The sequence below is a fragment of the Erythrolamprus reginae genome, chromosome 1 (genome assembly GCF_031021105.1).
Source record: "Erythrolamprus reginae isolate rEryReg1 chromosome 1, rEryReg1.hap1, whole genome shotgun sequence".
In the NCBI taxonomy this organism is placed as follows: Eukaryota; Metazoa; Chordata; class Lepidosauria; order Squamata; family Dipsadidae; genus Erythrolamprus; species Erythrolamprus reginae.
The window spans coordinates 155504051-155526711 of NC_091950.1; the positions used below are offsets into that span (position 1 = coordinate 155504051).

Sequence of the window (22661 nt, forward strand, 5' to 3'; positions counted from 1 at the left end):
GATGCTGAACTTGAGCCCGTCTTTAAACGTTTCTGTCTCCTCATAGAACAAGAGGGACTGTTTTGAATCCCGACTTTTACTGTGGTAGAAGGACAGATATTCTTTCCACCCTTCAAAACAGAGGGTGGTTTCTCTCTTTGTATTTCTTTCCCAAATCTTCCGTTAAAGCTACAAGCCTTTCATTCAGGACCTTAACCCCAGTTTGTTTCCTATGAAGGAAAGATTACAGAATATTTATTTACACACGCAAATGTCATGCCAGAGAATGCTATAATGTACCACAATGTATTAATATAGTTTCATGAAAAGAAGAGGTGACATAATAGCAGTGGTCCAATATCTCAAAGCACCGGAGGGTAGGACAAGAAGCAATGGGTGGAAACGAATCAAGGAGAGAAGTAACTTAGAACGAGGAGAAATTTCCTGAAACAATTAATCAGTGGTACAACTTGTCTCCAGAAGTTGTAAATGTTCCAACACTGGAAGTTTTTAAGAAGATGTTGGATAACCATTTGTCTGAAGTAGTGTAGGGTCTCATCTCCTGCCCAAGCAGGGCGTTGGACTAGAAGACCTCCAAGGTCCTTCAAACTCTATTGTTGTTATTATTATTAATATAATAGTATATGACAAGAGAGAGAGAGAATGTTTGTGTGTGTGTGTTACATATATTTTACTATAATCAGATAACAGGTAGCCCTCAAGGTATGATCACAGTTGAGTCCAAAATTTACGTTGCTAAGTGAAACATTTGCTAAATGAGCTTTGTCCCGTTTGGGGGGGGGGTTGGTAGCAGTTTTCTCGTACCAGTTTTCAAGGGTGTCATTGCAGCTGTTAAGTTAGTAACACAGTTGTTAAATGAATCTTGCTTCCCCCATTAACGTTGCTTATCAGAAGGACACAAAAAGGAATCATGTGATCCCGGGACACTGCAACCATTATAAATATGAACCAGTTGTCAAACATCCGAATGTAAATCACGTGACCATGGGGATGCTTCCTCATTGGCTTTGCTTGTTAGAAGATTGCAAAAGGGGATTACATGACCCTGAGTTGGTTGCCAAGCCTCTGAATTTTGATCACATGACCATGGAGACACTGTAACAGTCTTAAGTGTGAAAGACAGTGATTGGTCACTTTTTCAGTGCTGCCATAACTTTGAATGGTCACTAAATGAATTGTCGTAAGTTGAGGACTGCCTGTACATTATGAGCCAATATGGTGGGGTGGCTAAGGAGCTGAGCTAGAAAGTGGGAGATTGTGAGCTTCAGACCTGACTTAGCAGGAAGCCAGCAGGGAGATTTTGGCCTCATCTGTTTCTTTTCAACCCAACTCAAAGAGATGTTGTTGTGTGGGGAAAATAGATATAGGGAGCCTTGAAAGGAACCTTGAACCTGTAAACAGTATTGGTGAATGACATAATTATCCCCATCCCTGTACAGTACTGTATTAGGAGCATGCTACTGTTTGCTAAGCAAAGCTTGTTTGTTTGTTTGTCTGTCTGTCTGTCTGTCTGTCTGTCTGTCTGTCTGTCTGTCTGTCTGTCTGTCTTATATGCCGCCCAACTCCCGAAAGACTCAGGGAGGCTTCCAACAAGTAAAGAACAATTTATAAAAACAGCATAAAAACTTTTAATAAAAACCTACTAACAACATACATACTTTCACTTTTATTCATGGCTGGATCTAGGTGGTCTCTCTTTCAATCATCGGTCCTAGGTCTGCCGGAAGAGCCAGGTCTTAATGACTTTGTGGAAGGCTGTTAGAATGGGGAGGATATGAATCTTTGGGGGCAGTTGATTCTACAGAGCCGGAGCTGCCACAGAGCAGGCCCTCCCCCACAGACCCATCAGCCGACATTGTTTGGCTGATGGGACCCAGAGAAGGCCGACTCTGTGGGTTATTATCGGCTGCTGGGAGATATGTGGCAGTTCCCAATGATAGTCTGGTCCTGAGCCATATAGGGCTTTATAGGTGATAACCAACATCTTGAATTGCTTTCAGAGGCTGATTTGGAAGCCAGTGCAGCTCACGGAGCATCTGTGTTGTGTGAGTGTACCTAGGTACACCCACTATGGCTCACACGGTTGTGTTCTGTACCAATTGAAGTCTCCGAACATTTTTCAGGGATAGCCCCATGTAGAGCGCATTGCAGTAGTCAAGTAGGAGAGCAAGTAGGAGAAGTTCTTTTATGATATTGTTCTTTCTGGATGTAATGAGTCATGTGTTGTGAGTCACGTAATTTTGGGGTACCTACCTTAGCGGTTGATGCTTTCTATCTATTATTGCCATCGGTGAATGCACAAATGACATAAGATACGTGATAGTTACAGGTATTGCATGTTTTTTCCCTCTTTCTGTCACTGTTATGTGACTGAATTGCTGCTTTTTAGATGTTCTAAATGCTTCTGTTGCTTTTGTCATTGGGAGCAACCTTCAAGCAGCCATGATTCCCAAGGGCACCGTAATGGTTACACTGCTATGTAGTTGAGTGATGTCAGAAGAGAGTAATTGCAGCTTTTTGTGGTAGCTGCCCTGCCACATGCTGGTTTTCGTACTTCCCACTATTCCCAGTAAGAGGATATTCAGTGGTTTTAGATGCTGTATACAGAAATGCTGGCAGAGGAGAGAATAGGAATTAACTTTTAAAAACAGAGGTGTGTCCTTGCCACAATTTTTGATCAGGCTGGTTGTGGCTTTCCACTGGAGAAGGTTATTTTTTCTGTAAATGCTTTGAGACATTCCTGTCTTTATTTGTCACATCTTTAAGCCAAGTCCTACTCTTGCAGACAAAACTTGGGGTGGGTTGGAAGACCAGCCTTCATTTATATTGAAAACACTCTCATCTTAGACTCCAAGTGGTGAGTCGTTCATTTGAAACCATAAGTCACATCATATATAAATTTCAGTGATGGAACAAGATTTGGACTAGCCTTTTCTAAGCAGTCATCCTCATGTAGCCGTGCTTTGATGTGAGACACTATCCAGAATGGTCAATGTTCCATGAGATCCTGAGAGGGGTGTGGTCAACGCCACGGTGAGACAGCTTCTCCCACGCTCTTGCGAGGGGATACCGAATCCCCACTGTTTGGGGGAGATGATTTCTGTTGGAACGGCCCGGAACCTCCCTGAAGGGGTATGTGTGAAAAAGGGGTCTTGGTCTCCTGCCATTTTTGGGGTCAGCATACCATGTGGCAGGAGGACTTTTGATCTTGATCGGCAGTGGGTGAAACGACCTTGGTAGCCATAGCCGCGGCAAATACCTACTGGAAAGATAGGATTTAAAGCGTTGGAAGTCATCTGGAAGGAGAAGAAACATAAGCTTTTTTGCTGGAGGTTGAGTAGAAGAAAGTTTGGAAGAAAGGGAGAGCTACTATGCCAGAGGGAGACTTTGATACAGATTTTTTAAAAATCATTTGTTTTTGAAGTTGAGCTAAAGTGGAAGTGGCCATACTATTAGTGGACTCTTTAATTAGCATTAAATGAAATTTTTAAAATGTTCCATGAAATCCTGTGGCTTTGTTTATTCCCCTTCCATTCAATTGTGTCCAAATCTCAGAGACAACCTGGACAAGTCCTTGCAGCTTTCCTGAAAAGGTTTTCAGAAATGGTTTCCCATGGTTGCAGTAGTGGGTTGCTACCAGTGCAGTAGAGGACTGTGCACTACTAGCGGCCCCCAGATTGCACAATTTGTGTGTGACAAATTTGTGCAAGGATGCGAGATAAATTTTGCCAATTTTCAGTGGTTTTTTGCTTCCGTGCATGCGCGGAGGCAAAGAAATTGCCAATAATCAGTGAAATCTCATGCAAAGAGGCATCCTCACATGATATTTTGCTTCCTACATATGTGCAGAAGCCAAAACTCATGCCAGTGTGCATGCACACACGCGCACCAGATATGCGCACGCGCACGCCCGTTATCAGGAATGCACTGGGAGCACACCGGGAGAATTGGTGACAGGCAGCCCTTCACTGCTTACATACAACCATTGCAGCCTTCCAACAATCACGAGATCAAAATTTGGACATTTGGCGACTGACATATTTTTATTATTTTTATGATATTTTTATGATTTGTATGCAACCTTCTGAGAAGCAAAGTCAATGGAGAAGTCATAGTCACTTAATAATTGTGTTGCTTACTTAACAACTGTAGCAATTCACTTAATAGCTCTGGCAAGAAAAGTTGTAAAATGGGGCACAATTCACTTAACAATTGTCTTAACCTAGCAGCATAAATTTTGGGCTCAGTTGTGGTCGTAGATTTGAGGACTACCTATACTAAAAGGGGGGGGGGAATAACCGTACCACCAATATCTCTGCTTACATAGAACAGTATGTCTCTTTTTCTCAGATCTTTCTTTTCTTAATGGCCTTAAAATAATTGTATAAGAATGGCTGTGAGGTTGAGCTTCCCCTATCAGGTACTGAAAAGGTATGAAAAATAATTTCCTTTATAATACAAGAGAAAGGCTCTTTCTGCGAAGAAAAGTACAAGCCTAAAAAGGCCATGATTACACAGCAGGCTTTTATCTCGACACATGGAAACTACAAAACACATGGAGATTAAGGATAAGGACAGCCTTCTTTAGAGCAGATTGCTGGCTAGGAATTTTTGAACAAGCAACCCAAATGCATCTGGAGTCACCAAACCCAAACCACTTGCAGTCTGAATCACCAAATTATAGGTGCTTGCATCTGAAATGCTTATTCTTCCAATGAGCATTTGAAGGCAGGATAGGAGAAAACATTACATGAAGGATACAAGGGCATTGCATCAATCCACTGAATGCATACCTATACACATATAATAAACACCTGAGGCAAGGGGGAGACCTGCTTCCAAGGAACTCTTTTGGAAAGTTTACTACTACTTTACTCATTTCATATAAATCCTCCTTCATGCCTGCAGGGCACCATTTATGCCATTTACTAGGCAGAAGAATGGGAATGTTTTGCCCTTGCCTTGTTATGGGATTATTACTTCATTTTTTAAATTTGCTTTGTTACAGGACCATATAGCAATAGCACTTATATTGTTTGTTTGTTTGTTTGTTTGTTTGATTGTTTGATTGTTTGATTGTTTGTTTGTTTGTTTGATTGATTGATTGATTGATTGATTGATTTATATGCCACCCCTCTCCGGGGACTCGGGGCATCTTACAACATATAAAAAAAGAAACAATAGAGTACAGCAGCCTAAATCCAATTAATTTAAAACTAAATTAACTAATCTAAATAAACTAAAAATAAAAGATGCAAGCACCTATAATGAGCCGGGGTGGTGCAGCAGGTAGAGTGCTGTACTGCAGGCCACTGAAGCTGACTGTAGATCTGTAGATCAGCAGTTCAAATCTCATCACCGGCTCAAAGGCTGACTCAGCCTTCCATCCTTACGAGGTGGGTAAAATGAGGACCCGGATTGTGGGGGCAATAGGCTGGCTCTGTTAAAAAGTGCTATTGCTAGCATGTTGTAAGCCGGCCTGAGTCTAAGGAGAAGGGCAGCATAAAAAATGAATGAATGAATGAATGAATGAATGAATGAATGAATGAATGAATGAATGAATGAATCTAAAATCCCCAATTGTATTAAAAATCAATCATACCTACTCAGACAATCATACATAACATTAGTTGGCCAGGGGGCTAAGGTCTAATCACCCCAAGCCTGGTGGCATAAATGAGATTCAAGACTCTTACAGAAGACAAGAAGGGTGGGAACAGTGTGAATCTCTGTGGGGAGCTGATTCCAGAGGGCCGGGATCCTCACAGAGAAGGCTCTTCCCCTAGGCTCTGTCAAGTGACACTGTCTAGTTGACGGGACCTGGAGAAGGCCGACTCTGTGGGACCTAACCAGTTGCTGGGACTCCTATGGAAGAAGGCAGTCCTGCAAGTAGTCTGGCCCGATGGAATATACTGCTTCATACTGCTTTACAGCCCTCTCTAAGCAGTTTATAGAGTCAGTCTATTGCCCTCCCACCCACACACACAAAATTTGGGCCTCATTTTACCCAACTTGGAAGCAGGGGTGGGCTCCACTTTCCATCGCCACCAGTTCACATCAAGACGTTTTGCACACATCCTCTCATGCAATTTTATATCCACACATGCTTAGTAGCTAGGATCAGCCCAAAACACAACTGAGGAGCTATGATCAGCTATGCTTCAGACAATGGAATAAAGATCAGTATAGACCCAAGAGCAGGTGGAAGGGCCCTTTTACAAGCAGCAGAACAAGAAAATAATTCAAACAGTTAAAAAATCACCAAAAAAAATCATCAAAAAAAGATGATGGCACCCAAGGACTGACACTGGTTGTTCCAGTTCATTAATGCCACCAGCAGGTTGCTACCGGTTCAGTTGATCCAGTCCGAACCAGGAGGAACCCACCCCTATTCGGAAGGATGGAAGACTGAGTTAACCTTGAGCCTGATGAGATTTGAACTGCCAAATTGCAGTCAGCAGAAGTAGACTGCAGTACTACACTCTCACCACTGTGCCACCACAGCTCAGTGGGCTAATCCAGCAGGTTAACATTTGCTAAAACAAATGAGACCCATAGCCTATCTACCATCGTGTTTAGGCTGCCCTTTGCATGTATCTTCCTCTAAATGTGAACAGTGGGGAAAGAGTTACTGTAGAAAATGGCCCATTCCCTTTTACATATTTACTATCTACATAGTGCTGCATCTTTGGATGTAACAGATCTGATGTAGTTTGGAGAAGTGACTTAAGTGGGCGAGTGATTTCTTTCAATCATTTTCTTTTCCCCCTCTCTCTCTTTTCACTAGTCCTGGACACTGCTGGCCAAGAAGAATTCAGTGCAATGAGAGAGCAGTACATGAGGACGGGAGATGGCTTTCTTATAGTCTATTCGGTCACAGATAAAGCCAGCTTTGAACATGTGGATAGGTTCCATCAACTCATTCTCCGAGTTAAGGATAGGTAGGTGCCCTCTAGCTTCTAGATAAAATTTTCTTTGGTGTGGCCAGTTCATGGAGTCAACTGGCAGTCAGTCTATAGAAAACCACAGTTGTAAAATGTTGTTGAAGTACATTACCTACTACACTGGAATGATGTTATTTGAGCAAACAGCTATGGTTTTATGGAAGGATTTAAAATTGATAATTCCTCTACCAACTGCAAAAATAGATTGTATTGATATTTCTCATTCTTCTGTTTGTCTTTCAGAGAATCTTTTCCAATGATTTTAGTGGCCAACAAAGTTGATCTAATGCATTTGAGAAAAATCACCCAGGACCAAGGGAAGGAAATGGCAGCCAAGCACAATGTACGTCCTCTTGGTTTCTTCCCATCCTGTTTTGTGGCTGTGAGTTGGAAATGGTCCAAGGGTGTTCACAAGATGGAATTTTAAAAAATAGTCAGGATGGTGACCACCAAATTACTTAAATTATATGTCACAGCTGCCATCTTGATTTTTTTCACAATACCCTGCATAAATGGTGGGATTAAAAAAAAATTACTACCAGTTCTGTGGCCGTGGCTTAGTGGGTGTGATGTGGTTTGGTAGGCGTGGCTTGGTGGGCATAGTAGGGGAAGGATACTGTAAAATTTCCATTCCTTTCCCACTTCAGGGGAAGATTACTGCAAAATCCCGATTTCTTCCCGATCAACTGGGACTTGGGAGGCAGAGAATAGATGGTGGTGGTGGGGGCAGTCAGAAGGGGTATTTACCAGTTCTCCAACCTACTCAAAATTTTCGCTACCTATTCTCCAGAACTGTTCAACACCTGCTGAATCACACCTCTGCCTTGCATATATCCCTAATCTAATCCCTGGCTCAAAATTTGTCTCCAGGATAGGACATCCTTTTAGAATAAAATTGTCCTCAGAGCTGCTCAATTGGGAGATGCCATCAGTTGAATTAGAAAACAAATTGTGAATTGGATTTGGGATAAGTAAGATCAGCGGTGGGCTAGTACCCAGACCGGGGGGGGGGAAACGCAGTGGGGTAGCGAAAATGGAGCTCCACCCCAGAGCACCCAATTTACACTGAAAGATGTTGAAAGAAAATGCAGGGTGTCCTGCATAAGCCACGCCCACAGTGTGGTAGTGAAAAATTTGGTAGCCCTTCACTGAGTAAGATGGCAGACAGTTATGGCAGACAGACTGGGTGTCTTTTTTCCTTTTCAAAATTGTAAATTTGTTTTACTTCCACTGCAAAGAAAAATTCCTCAGGGGTTGCATGTCATGGAGTAAATCTGGAACAGGAACTACTGAGAATAATTCTGGGTCCTAATCTTCTTTGATGCCCCTCTTCCATTACTACCTTTAGCCTGGGGTAGATTTAAAATCCAGAAATTCCTCATGCTAATACTCTGTAGGCGGGTTGTTGATGTCATATCTGTCAACCCCATGAAGAAAAGGATCAGAGACCAGTGGATAAGGAGGAGGATTTGATGTTGGATTCTCCTTCTAATATCAAATGTCTTACTTGGCTCTTTTCCTATATCCATCAGTCCTCTGATCCCTGGGATCATACGGTGATGCTAAATTCCATTGCTCGCCTGGAATCATATTTGTTTTAAAAACTAGTCAACAAAGCATTTAATGTCAATGTTTAAATGTCATTTTGAATATGTTAAATTTGTTAGCTTTTCTAACTGCATTGCTTTACGAAAACCCCTCAGACATTCATATGCAGTGGTACCTCTACTTAAGAATGCCTCTACTTAAGAACTTTTCTAGATAAGAATCGGATGTTCAAGATTTTTTTGCCTCTTCTTAAGAACCATTTTCTACTTAAGAACCCAAGCCCAGAAAAATCCCAGGAAATTTGAGAGCAGCATGAAGGCCCGGCCAGTTTCCTGCCATTCCCCCTTTAATCCCGGCCATCTTGGGCTTTTCTGGGCTGCCAGAGGAGCCTTTTGGTGGCGCTTAATGAGGCTTTGGCAGCCCAGAGCAAATGAAGCATTTTCGTTTCCTGGCAGAGGTTTATTCCTGATAGGGAATAAACCTCTGCCAGCGCCCAGAGAAAAGAAACACTCCCTTCAGTCTGGGCAGCCGAGGAGTCACCACAGCGAAAAAAATACAAAGCAAGCAAGTGAGAGGAGAGGGGAGCCCTTCAGCATGGGAAGGAAGAGGCAGCAGGTAGCAGCAGCAGCAGCCAGTGTATGGGAGGCAGTGTATGGGAGGCAGCCTCGCGCTGGATGTATTGGAGGCGTGTGCTCCTCCTCGCCGCCTCAGAGTCCTTCTTTTTTTCTTTTTTTCTAAGCCTTAAAGTTTTGGATTTTTTTGATTCCCCTCACCTCACCTTCTTCCTTCAGCAGCGACTTTCCTCCTCCTCCTCTTCTTCCTCCTCCTCCCACCCAAATTCCGAGCTTTTATTTCTTTCCTAATGAGTTTGCGCACGATTTGCTTTTACATTTATTCCTATGGGAAAAATTGCTTCTTCTTAAGAACATTTCTACTTAAGAACCTGATCATGGAATGAATTAAGTTCTTAAGTAGAGGTACCACTGTACTTAGTTCATTACTTAAAAAGCAATTTATGAACTGACTATCTAGATGTTGGGCAATTGCAATACTTCCCACTCACGTTTGAAGCTAGCTTAACAATGCTGCAAGTTTTCAGTGTGCAGTTATTGTGTAGAAAGTCTGAGATTTATTAGGCTCTAAAGAACCATTTGAAGGGAGGGGAAGGTGGGCGACATTTCAATCAGACAGAAAGGCTCCATTTTAACAGTACTGTCTCTTAGCGTTTGCTATCTTAGTGCCAATACGCAGGGTCATAAAACCTCATTTAGAACACCATATATAGTTATGCCTGTCCCTTCTTCATCCCCTCCACCAATCAGAAGGGGAGAAAAACTAAGCAGGACTGGATACAGTACACATAAGTATCCTTATAAATGGCCAACCAAAAACATCATATTTAAAATGAGACATTTTAGCTTGGAAAAGACGATTGAGAGCATATACCCACTGCATCCTTAAACTGGTGCCTTTTTGTGAGGAGACAGGCTTAACTGTAAACCAGTTCAAGAAAATCCTGTCTGGACACTTTGTCAGAGGCTGGCAAGAAATTCAGTCTGGATTGGAAGCTAGCAATGAGCGCCCATTGGTCAATTCTATTGCAGCTGCACCTTCCCTTTTTCTGTTCCAGGAAAGTAATGGCTAGTTGATTTCCTTCCCATGGGCTTTGTTTTACTGGAAATATATGTTTTTCTATGCTTGTGTTTGTAAATACATCAACCTGCTCATACAAAAATATACTGTATGTTTGCAAAATTAAATAGACCCACTCCCATCCAAGTTTAAAGTATGAAAAGCATAATTTTAACATTTAAAAGTCCTGTTTCGCATTTCCCCAAGAAAGTTTGCTATAGGGTGCAAGTCTTTCTCAGTGTCCGAGTGGTTATTATACTTTTTTGGCGGAATGGGTGTATAGAATTCTACGGTTCAGCTCCTAGTAAAAACATATTTTTAATCATCACTGTTCTTCCCCTGAGCAAACTACTTTTCTTATGGTGATATATATTTTTTTGTAAATACTCCCCCTTCCTTTTAGAGGGTACACCATTTGGTCATATCCCCCCCCCCAGCCCACCCCAGACATTTAAAGTAGAAATGGAAAAACTTTACTCCAGCTCTCCGTATTCAAATAGCCCAATGCCTGTTATTCCAATTCTCAAATCTGGGTATAAAGAGGCAGTGGGTAGACATTAACTGCTTCCATTCAACTTCTATTTTTGTATTGTAATTTTGAAGGGAAATCCATGAAAGTGAGAACATTATGAAAACTTGCAATGTAACACTAAAAACCACTCCTGCTCTATGAGAGTGCATACAAGACTGTAAAAAACTTTTGAAAAATTGTCCATACTTCTTTCTTTATTAACTTTTATATAGATGTAAAAATCATGACCTCGCTGAATAATTTTATTTTTCTACATTCCAGGAATTCAGAATTAGGGGAGAGAAAAATAATGCCCTAACTTAGCACATGAAAAAAATCTCTCTTCCTATTTTAATGGACTTTGCATTTTGCTTTCCCATATTTCTTATAATCTAAATTTGGATAGTATATATGTAAACATTACTGATTTTTTGTTTTCCAGATTCCATATATAGAAACTAGTGCTAAGGATCCTCCACTGAATGTTGACAAAGCCTTCCACGATCTTGTTCGAGTAATCAGGTGAGCCATCCCACTATGAAATCGGTCCGCAATTGATTTGGCTTCCACTCACATATCACGAATCAAACTTACTTTAGAAAAAAAAAGCTTATTAATCATTCACTAAGCAGTAGTTTTCAGTCTCAGCCATGGATCCTTTTATTTTAATATTTGTTCATATATTTTTGGCTTACCGGGAAATCTTTATTTTGGACTGGACTGGATATGAGAACTCCAGGTTCATGTTTCTGGCCACAGTAAGCCCAACCTACACCCACACCTGAAAAAATGAAGGAATAGTATTACAGATGAATGTGGGGTATAAACGAAGCCTGGGAGAATCTGTGTTTGTTTTCAAAATATTTGATATTTCTAGGAAGCAAGCAACCATTCTGAAAAACAAGCAAACCAACATAGAAAGCCCAGCCAGATTATGAAATGAGACTGACTAGGATTTTTTAAAAAAAGAAAAAAGAGAAGAGAAGAGGTGAATATAAGCACTTCCCCCAAGAGGAGTATTTTTCACCAGGGTTTTTAAAACCTGTCCACTGCTGACCTTAGCAGTAAAGGGTAACATTCCCTCTCTGGTCATGACAGCTAGCAATTTCATTTGGTAGATCTCAAGCCACCTCTGTTGATCAGCTAGCAAAGAACACATATCTTCTGAAGCATAACGCTTCATTGTTCTAAGTAGTTTTGCAGCAACCTCCACCTTGAAATACCAATGGGACAGGTTGCCCCAGAAATCATATCCTGACCAGTAATGGGTTCTAAAACCCGTTGCTACCCTGTTTCCCCGAAAATAAGTCACCCCCGAAAGTAAGACATAGGAGAGGTTTCGTTTCGCAGCACTCCCGAACAGAACGTATTATAACATATATTTGGAGAAAATATAATTGTTGTACATGGAAATAATGGTACAGTAGTAGTAAGAAATTCTTGATACCGTGTTTCCCCGAAAGTAAGACAGCATCTTACTTTCTTTTTACCCCCAAAAGCCCTCCTACGTCTTACTTTCGGGGTATGTCTTATATTGGAGCTTCCCTAGCGGTGACGGCGTGAGCTTTTGGGGCCCCGGTGGGAGGGCACCGGCCACTGTTGCTTCTAAGCGGCGCCGTTGTTGTCCTCATGGCGCAAAGCCATGCAGTCCTGAATCGCTCCCTTCTCCGGCCAGCAAAGTCTGCTGCCTAGGAAAGCAGCGCATTTGAAAAACGCTTTCCCGGAGGAAGGGACTGGAAATCCCCAGTAGATGCATCGCTATTTAAGGAAACGTATGCCAGTTGACCCCATCGGAAGGGAACAGGAATGGTGGCCGGGAGAAAGCGGCCGAAGATGGTCAAATCCCGCCCCGCTTAACGTTACGAACCAGGGGGAGAAGGGGAGGGGGCTTTCCTCATCCGCAGGTGCGGCGGGGCGGGAAGCCAAGTGAAGCCAGGGGAACCCACAAATCGCCGTCTCGAACTCCCACGTTCAAACTGCGAGAGCGCCCCGCTTCCTCTGCCCACCTGTGACACCACCCAAGAGCCCGGCTGCGTGGGGCGCACTTAAAAGGTTCACAACCGAACTCGAGAAAAAGCCGGTATATAAATCACAGGAAGCTCCCATAGGCGATTGCAGAAACCCACCAGGCTAGCAGCGAACGAAAGGGCAGCTTTCCAGGCCCTGGTTCGCAAGGAATCCCTCCGCACGGTGCTCCAGACTTTCAGAAGCGCTGCATAACAGAACCGGCTCCTCAGATTCGGGCTCCGTCTGGAGGGGAGATACGCCTCTGACCAGCCTCCACCCGGGAGCGGTTTTTATCCCCCCCAAACGCCGCCCGCGCTCTCCGCCAGAAGCGCTGCTCGGCGCTCCGCAAAAGTTCCCGCTTTCTGGCACGACTTGGGATTCCGTGCCAGCGCCGTCGAATTGAAAGCGAGCCGAGGTCTCCGGCTTAAAAAAAGTCGAGGGCCAAAAAGCGGGACTGAACGCCGAGCTCGCACTGCCCCCTGCGCCTCAGGGAGCCCCGCAGACGATGCGAGAGCCCTCGACGGCGGGAAAGCAGCGCTCGGCCTCCAGGTTAAGCGGCCGGAGTGAGGGAGAAAAAAAGAGAGAGAGGGAGGTGCAGCTTCGGCAGCCGGAGCGAGCTGCTGGGCTGTGCGTGCCGGGAGAAGCCCGGACAACGCCGGAGCGCTGGGCAGCACTACCACCGCCGCCGCCGCCACGGGGAGAGGCGGGCATGTGGGCTGGCGGCATTGGGCTTGGTGGAAAGTCCGGGGGCAGCTCCCGCGACTCCCCTCCCGTGGCTGCTGTTGAGGCGGCAGCGGCATCCGCCTCCGGCGCGTGGCTCTCTCTCCATTCTTCTCTTTCCCCCTCTCAGGCTCCGAATGCGGCAGCAGGAAGAGGAAACGAGGCGCAAGGCAGCGGCGCATACGTCGCCGCGTCTGCAGGAACGGGTGGTGGGGCGCCATGAAGCGCGGCGCTTGAAAGCCACCACAGCGCCGTTGTTGTCCTCATGGCGCAAAGCCACACAGTCCCAGATCGCTTGCTTCCCCGGCCAGCAAGCCGGCTGCCTGGGAAAGCATTTTTCAAATGTGCTGCTTTCCTAGGCAGCCGGCTTGCTGGCCGGGGAAGCAAGCGATCCGGGACTGTGTGGCTTTGCGCTGTGAGGACAACAATGGCGCCGTGGTGGCTTTCAAGTGCCGCCCTTCGTGGCGCCCCACCACCCGTTCCTGCAGACGCAGCGACGTATGCGCCGCTGCCTTGCGCCTCGTTTCCTCTTCCCGCCGCCGCATTCGGAGCCTGAGAGGGGGAAAGAGAAGAATGGAGAGAGAGCCGCGTGCTGGAGGCGAATGCCGCTGCCGCCTCAACAGCAGCCACGGGAGGGGAGTCACGGGAGCTGCCCCCGGACTTTCCATTGGGCACTAAAAAGGGGGGTGAGTGAGCACGGGAAACCCCCGTCCCTGCTTAATGCAAAGGCTGAGGAGGGGTGGGGCCAGGGTTTCCCCCCTCGTCCTTTGCAGCTTTCTTTGAACGACCAAGGTGGGCACCGTTCTGGAATAGGGAGGGGCGGGGTAATTTGCCCCCCCCCCGGGAGTTTCTTCGTTTCTGGTGCAAAAATTATTCTGCGAATTGCTTTGGGTGGGCAGAAGAGTCGGGGAGCTCGGCCCAAAGGCAGCCCCGTTGCCTTCTTGGAAGTTGGACGTGTTTCCCCGAAAGTAAGACATACGTCTTACTTTCGGGGTACGGCTTATATTAGCCGACCCCCCTGAAACCCCCGATACGTCTTACAATCGGGGGTGTCTTACTATCAGGGAAACACGGTAGGATTCACGGTTTGTCCGGTTATGCTGGTTTGTGATGACAACTACTGTACAGTATATAATAAAAGTTCTTCTTTTTTTTGTTCAGCAATAAATGTGAATTCTTCTTCACTGAAAAAAAGTAAGACATCCCCTGAAAATAAGATGTAGCACATCTTTGGGAGCAAAAATTAATATAAGACGCTGTCTTATTTTCGGGGAAACAGGGTACCATGTGCAGAAGTGTCACAGGCAGGTTGGTGGAGACTTCTACCACCAGCACTACCAGTTCAGAGAACTGAGCCGAACCAGGAGCAACCCACCGCAGGTCCTGACCCATTAGTCTTATATATAGAAGAAACTAGTTACCTTTTCCCAAAGGATCACTGTACTGCTTTTCAAACTTCATTAATCAAAGACTTTTAGCTGTAATGGGACATCTGGCACTAGATGCTGTACATATATACAATCTTATTTTTTGAAAAATGGGCTGGTGGGGAAGGGAAACATGCTAAGTGTTTGAGCCAGGAAAGTTGCATACCCTTGCCTTGCAGTTATGTTCTCAGCAAGCTTTCCTAGAATAGAAGCGCTCTGACGGCCCCATTAGCTATACAAAATACGGTAGTGTAGCCTTGATTTCTGCAGGATACAAGTTTTTCAGTCGTTGCACATTCTTCTGTCTGTTCCTGGTTGGCAGTGAAGGAATGCAAGAGAAGATAGATTTAGAGGTCAAGAAAGCTTAATAAATGCTGCTTGGTTTAGCCTGATGCTTAATTGTGGTTAAGAGGGGGGGGGGATCAGTATTGCAGTTGCATTTTACCGCTGTAAAGTTTTGTTTTTGTTTCAAGAAAAATAATGCACAGTAAAGTTTCTACATGCCTCTTGAATGGAATGGAATGGAGTAGAGTAGAGTAGAATAGAATAGAATAGAATAGAATAGAATAGAATTTTATTGGCCAAGCGTGATTGGACACACAAGGAATTTGTCTTGGTGCATATGCTCTTAATGTACACAAAAGAAAAGATATGTTCATCAAGAATTGTAAAGTACAATACTTAATGTTAGTCTGGGTACAAATAAGCAATCAAATCATATTAGGAACCAGTCGATATAAATTGTAAGGATACAAGCAACAAAGTTACAGTCATACAGTCATTTGTGGAAGGCAGAGGTGGGCTGCTAAATGTGGAATGGTGACGTGTGCCCACCTCCGTGGCTCTGAGTGCTAGTGGAGTCCAGTGCAATTCTGATACTGCACCTGTGCAGGTAGCAGAATTGTGTGCGGAGATGCAGGTGTGCCCGTGTTTTGGCACAGTTTTTTGCTTTTGCTCCCAAATGAAGGACTTAAGAAAATTCATGTTTTAGGCTTTAAAATCCATACAGAAACTTTAGCTCAAACGAGATAGGACATTCAGTCTCTTGGGACTAAGTAGAATTATGAGATTCATATTGCACTAAGCCATGTTTACTATTCTCTTCGTATGATATGAACCTTAGATCAGTAAAAAAAAAATGGTTTATTTTAAGGCAAAGAACCATAATGTGAATAATGGATCTGCATTGGTTTATTGGTTCTAACTTCTAATTATTAGCATGACGCATAAAGAACAGCAAAATTAGTATTAGGGGAAAACAAGGAGTGCTAATCAAACCATGATAACTTTGACTTAGCTTGATGTGTGAATACAGAGTTTTCCTTCAGTCTTTCATCTCCAATTCTTTTGGGGATGAATAACTTTTCCTCACAGCTCCTCTTAATTTTCTGCACGCAAAGCCTGCCACAATTACTGCTTTAACATTGAAATCAAAATAGTTAATGTAGCAACAGTAAGGTCCTTGATTCAGCTAGCATCTCGGTTCTCTATTACTCTGAACAGTTAATCTGTTCCCTCTGCAGAGCCCAAGAATGCCATCTGCTTTGTTGTGTAATACTGTGTTTTATTCTGTTTTCTATCTGATTTTATGAACTGCCCAGTCTCTTTTTGGAGTCAGGCGGCGCCTAAATCCAATAAATAAATAATAAAAAATAACTCATGTGCAAGATGTTTAGGATAGTAGTTCATTCCACTTCAAAGGCTTTTTCATGCTGAAGACAGAAATCTTGAGGACAGAGCTTGCAATTTGCCTGCAGAGTCAAGACTCCTAGGGTAGAGAGACCACGGGTGTTAAACTCAATTGTGTCACATGGCGTATTGTGTGTCAACCCTGAAGCTGGCTAGATAGTGGCCATCTTTCTATTCTGCTGGTGGGGTGGGGTGGGGTGTCTTCAGAGCTTCAGTGCTGACACAGACTGGAGACGAGGTGTAGGGGACAAGGGTGTACAGGTAGCTGAGTTGTTATAGCCAAAACAGCATTCTTTCCCCTGGGAACCAAGATCATGTGTGCAGGTATTTGGGGAGTGGAGAATGACGTTCCCCCAACACCTGGACTGTATGCTGATTGGACCCATGTGACCAATGATGTTGGGGAAGTGACAAACTTTTACTTTTAATTAAGGGAAAACAAACCGGAACTAATCAGTTTTCACCAGCTTTGTGTCAATATGACATATTTATTTATTTATTATTATTAAATTTGTATGCTGCCCCTCTCCGCAGACATATCCAAGTAAAATGTTCTATGAGGAATTTCCAGGTCTCTGAGTTCTTTCGTTCATAGATGTTTTAGTTGGAACTCTGACATTGTGATGTATTGTGACATCTTTTGCCTTTGCAGAGCCAGGGTGGGTGTGGCCTGCATGTGACACATCTGGCCCACAGGCTGCCATTATGACAGGTGTGAGATAAACCATTGGACTCCATACTGGGGAATAAATATAGCTGACGGCTGAGTTGTTGGGGTGGGGGTTGTGTTCCTTGCTTCTCTTCTTGCAGATATTTGATTACTAGTCTGGAAATGAAAAGTCTGCAAGAAGAGAGCAAGCTCAGGAACATGAAAAACCCAGGAGCCTAACGGTCTGGCTCTGTAGATGGCAATTCTCAATGTAGCTAACGTTTATATTTCTAGCTTAGTAGCAACCTTAAAACAAACCTCTTTGAGTCTCTTTGGGTTCCCTTATTGGATCCACTGCTGTATATTGAGCATAGTTTGTTGAATAAGGATACAGTTGGAAGGTTCACATACCCTGCTGTTTTGTAAACTTTAATTGACAAACCATTGTTAACACAAAAGCAAACAAAGCACATTTTGGTTCCATATGCAAAATTAGTCTAAATCATCAGACAAACATGATGTGATTAAAACTTTTCTCACGGGAGAAAAAAGGCTCCTTCAAAGAGGGAGGGAGACTGTTTGATTCATTCACCTCTTTTGTAATGGAAATTGCCCACCATCACAACTATTGTGTGAGTTCTATGCCCAGGAATTCTTAGCTCCTAATTCTAGTTCCGGGTACAGCTAGAACCAAAAACTAAGATGTCCTGGGCAGATCTCTAATTCTGCTTTATAAGATAATAATGTATAATGTATTATATGTTTTAGTATACCAGTATATGATATTATACATTATAATGTATTATAATATACAGTGTTCCCTCGATTTTTGCGGGTTCGAACTTCACGAAAAGTCTATACCACGGTTTTTCAAAAATATTAATTAAAAAAATACTTTGTGGTTTTTTTTCCCCTATACCACGTTTTTTCCCGCCCGATGACATTATATGTCATCGCCAAACTTTCATCCGCCTTTAATTAATATTTTTTTAAATAAACTTTAATAAATAAACTTTAAAATAAACTTTAATAAATAAACATGGTGAGTAAATGGTTGCTAATGGGAAATTGCAATTTAGGGGTTTAAAGTGTTAAGGGATACTGTTCATAGCCAAAAATAGTGCATTTACTTCCGCATCTCTACTTCGCGGAAATTCGACTTTCACGGGCAGTGTTGGAATTCATCCCCCACGGAAATTGAGGGAACACTGTATAAATGTCATGGTGGCACAGTGGTTAGAATGCAGTATTGCAGGCTAACTCACTGCCAAGAGTTTGGTTCTGATTGGTTCAAGGTTGACTCAGCCTTCCATGCTTCCGAGGTTGATAAAATGAGGACCCAGATTGTTTGGTGCAATATTCTGACTTTGTAAAGCATTTAGAGAGGACTGTAAAACAGTATATAAGTCCTACTGATATATATAATTAATAAGATGACTACTGGTAGTTCTGGTTCTAGAAATGGAGTTCTGGTTCTAAGTAGTCCTTTAAGCAATACTGACATTTCTTCTATGTTCCCAAACAGACAACAAGTTCCAGAAAAGAACCAGAAGAGGAAAAAGACCAAGTGGCGAGGAGACAGAGCAACTGGTTCCCACAAACTGCATTGTGTGATTTTGTGACTGTCTCTTCCTGTGTTTATCATTTTTCCCCCATTCCAACTTGAACCAATTGTACAACCTAACTGCAACTTGACTTTTCAAGAAAACAGTTCCTGCCCAAAAGAACTCAAAGGGAAAACGTCTGGGCGTTCTTGAGATTCAGCCACATGATTATTTGGCAAATGGTGCAGAATTGGTTTACCTTAAAGAAAGAAAGAAAAAGAAACAAGTTACTCCAAAGCAGGGGCAAGTTTTATGACTGTCGGCCATCTCAATACTCTTCATTTTAAAATTACTTGGGTGACTAAAAATGTTTTATCTGCAAGCGTTCCCAGGGGGAGCTTACTTCTAAACAGTCATTAATGGCTTTACTTAGTATTGAGCGTGTTGTCAATCAGGGTCAATATTTCCTTTCTTGGCAGAATTTCCTTTTGCACTGGATCCCCTGATATGTCTTCAGAGATGCGAATCGTGTGTGTGCGTGTTTGTGTCTGTGCGCACAAAAGAAACTGGTGTGTAACCAGATCTTTATAAGGCAGTGCCAGCAAAAAGGATGAAGGAACATGAGGGGTGGAATTATCAGTCCCTACCTGAGTGGTTCATCCTATGTGTCAGATTGTGTTTTGTCAGTAAAAGGCTACTCTGGAAGAGTGGGAGGGTAGCCATTTTGCTAGTCTCCGAAATATTTAAATTAAATGGTTATTTACAAATAACTACTTTTCCTTTGCATTTGTCATTTTGAAGAAAAGAAACATGGATAAATGTTGGTGTGGATGTAAACTGAACCCATATGATGTCTGGCTATGAACAATATCAGAAAATGTGCTGATTGTGTGCCGGTTGATAACTTTTGGCTTTTTTGTCTAAGCCTCATAATGTAACGCCAGTTTTCCCATTATAGTACATCTAGGTAGCTTGGATTTCTATTTGGAAACAGAAAATGTCTTCTTCAGTAAAGCAGTTACTGTTCTCATGCCATTACAATCCTATATTCGGAGGTTCTTGCCTCTACTTCTAAAATTCAAGGATTACTGTATTTAATGCTCAGGGTTTATGTGTATGTGCAATACAACTGCATGTACACTGCTCAAAAAATAATGGGAACACTTAAACAACACAATATAACTCCAAGTAAATCAAACTTCTGTAAAAATCAAACTGTCCACTTAGGAAGCAACACTGATTGACAATCAATTTCACCTGCTGTTGTGCACATTCAACTTTGTACAGAACAAAGTATTCAATCAGAATATTTTATTCATTCAGATCTAGGATGTGTTGTTTGAGTGTTCCCTTTATTTTTTTGAGCAGTATATTTTTCATGTAGGTTCCATCTGAGTCCATAATCTTTTTAAAATGGAAAGAATTACATGTTAATCTATATTAAGAAAGATGTTTCATAAACATACTGTGAGGTGCTGGAGGATAATGGAATTATGAATATCAATCCATATCAAAAGGCAAATAGCTTTCAGTAGATCTGATTTTTTTTTTTTTGAGTTTTCAAGTCTTTGTTGATTCCTAACAACTGTCTGAAGAAATCCCTACAGTTTTCTTGCCAAGAGTTTTTGGAAATGATTGGTGTTGAATATTGTGACTGCCTGGTTAGACCAAGGTTCACTATTCAAGCGGGAATAGTAATTGGTTGAGCCATCTGACAGCTCCCTATAAAAAGAGAAGCTGTCACCCTGGCTCTCTGCTGGATCGTGTACGTAGTTAATAAAAAGTTGTCTTGAAGCCTGTCTCAAGCCTCTTCAATCCCCGGATTTAACAACTGGCAATGAAGGTGGGATTTTGAAGAAGGCTGAACAAAAAGAGCTGACAGAAGACAACAAAGCTCCAGCCTGATTGCAAAAGGAACAGCGGCCATCTTGCGTGGCAAATTTGAACTGCGTAGGCCAAAATGTCAGCGCTCCACCCGCCAACACCTTTTGACCTGGCAAAGGAGAACTGGGGGTCTTACATGACCCAGTTCAAGTGCTTCTTAGGGGTCAATGATCTCCTCGGCCTGTTGGACAACTGGAAAAGGGTGGTTTTCCTCAGCCACTGTGGCCATGAGATTTTCAACCTGGCCGAATCCCTTAATAGCCAATGCCAGTGGAAAGGGTCCTATGGAGGTGCTGCAGACCCACTATGCTCCATTACCCTCTAAGGTGGTAAGGCAGCATGAATTCCACCAACAATTGCAGAAGGGTGGAGAGTCCATCAATCAGTTTCTGGCAACACTGCAAAGGCCCGCAACACACTGTGATTTTAGAGACTTGGATGACATGCTGTTTGATCAGCTAATTCGTGGGGTTCAAGACTTCAACCTGCAACGGTGACTACTTGTCAAGCCCAACTTGACTTGCTGATGAGGCAAGAGCAACCAAATTGTCAAATAAGGTAGCTGAATCATTCTACCAGCAAAATGTGCCTGCACCCCAGAAAGCAATACCTACAGTCCACTAGAATAGATGAACCTTTGGATGATGGCAAGGAGGAAGTCTACTGGATTGATCAGTGGCAGGGAGCTTAAAGCCAGAGACTGCAACCTTGCTATAGCTGTGGGGGCCAGCACCCACCATCTACCTATAGGTTCTGAGGTGCCATTATTATTATTATTATTATTATTATTATTATTATTATTATTATTATGTCAGTACAACACAGCAAACGAGATCACTATGCTGGATTTCGTATTTTATCACCAGTCAGGCGCTTCCCAAGCACCTAGGACTGCGTGATGTAGCGGCGAATTATGTTTGCCGATCCCAGTAAAGCGGCCTTTTGCAATTGACAGGGATCAGCAAACATAATTTGCCGCTACATCACGCAGTCCTAGGTGCTTGGGAAGCGCCCGACTGGTGATGAAATACGAAATCCAGCATAGTGATCTCGTTTGCTGTGTTGTACTGACATAATAATAATAATAATAATAATAATAATAATAATAATAATAATAATAATAATAATAATAATAATAATATTACAGTGTTCCCTCAATTTTTGCGGGTTCGATCTTCGCGAAAAGTCTATACCATGGTTTTTCAAAAATATTAATTAAACAATACTTTGTGGGTTTTTTCACAGTTCCATCTTTAATAAATATTTTTTTAATAAACTTTAATAAATAAACATAGTGAATAATAATCTAAATGGTTGCTAAGGGAATGGGAAATTGTAATTTAGGAGTTTAAAGTGTTAAGGGAAGGCTTGTGATACTGTTTATAGCCAAAAATAATGTATTTACTTCCACATCTCTACTTCGCAGAAATTCAACTTTTGTGGGTGGTCTTGGAACGCATCCCCCGTGAAAACTGAGGGAACACTGTATTATTATTATTATTATTATTATTATTATTATTATTATTATTATTATTATTATTATTATTATTTAGATTTGTATGCCACCCTTCTCTGAAGACTTGGGGCGGCATACAAATTTACTGGTGCTATGAGAGACCTGGGCACCTCACTAAAGTCTCCTGAGCAAACCAGCCATCCAGAAAATGTGCCACACCAGACGCCAACAAAGCTGAGGCAAGACAAGGCCCGAGGTGAGATCCACCAAAGCCCAAGCCCTGCGCCAAGTACAGCAGAGCACAGAGAACAAACAAACCAGGATCAGACAAGCAAGTACCCCTAGCCACAAGAAAATCGAGGTGACTGTGCTACTGGAGGAGATTCCCTGGGAAATGGAGGTTGACACAGGCTCTCCCATTTCAAACATGTCCTTAGCCATTGTCAAAAAGGCCATTCCGGCACTCCACCAGAAATCAAAGTGCAGAACCTCAAGCTCAGTGACTATCAAGGTATTGCATTCCCGTGCTGGGCTGGAGCAACTTCCATGTTCATTTTGGTAAATTTGAGGAGAATCTGCCCCTGATTGTGGGGTGTGGCTGCTTTCCTAACCTGTTGGGCCTGGACTGTCTCTCTAATATGTGGAGCCTC

The 22661-nt window shown here is 42.8% G+C and overlaps 1 protein-coding gene across 1 annotated transcript in view; it reads left to right on the forward strand.

The window, feature by feature from the left end:
* The window catches only part of MRAS (muscle RAS oncogene homolog), a 75526-nt gene extending 56085 nt beyond the window's left edge, over nt 1-19441 (forward strand). The window contains exons 3-6 of the mRNA XM_070730060.1: nt 6788-6941; nt 7188-7287; nt 11078-11157; nt 18653-19441. Coding sequence (XP_070586161.1) covers nt 6788-6941; nt 7188-7287; nt 11078-11157; nt 18653-18749 — 431 coding nt within the window. The 3' untranslated portion in view covers nt 18750-19441. The remainder of the gene's footprint in view (nt 1-6787; nt 6942-7187; nt 7288-11077; nt 11158-18652) is intronic.
* The last annotated feature ends 3220 nt before the right edge of the window (nt 19442-22661 follow it).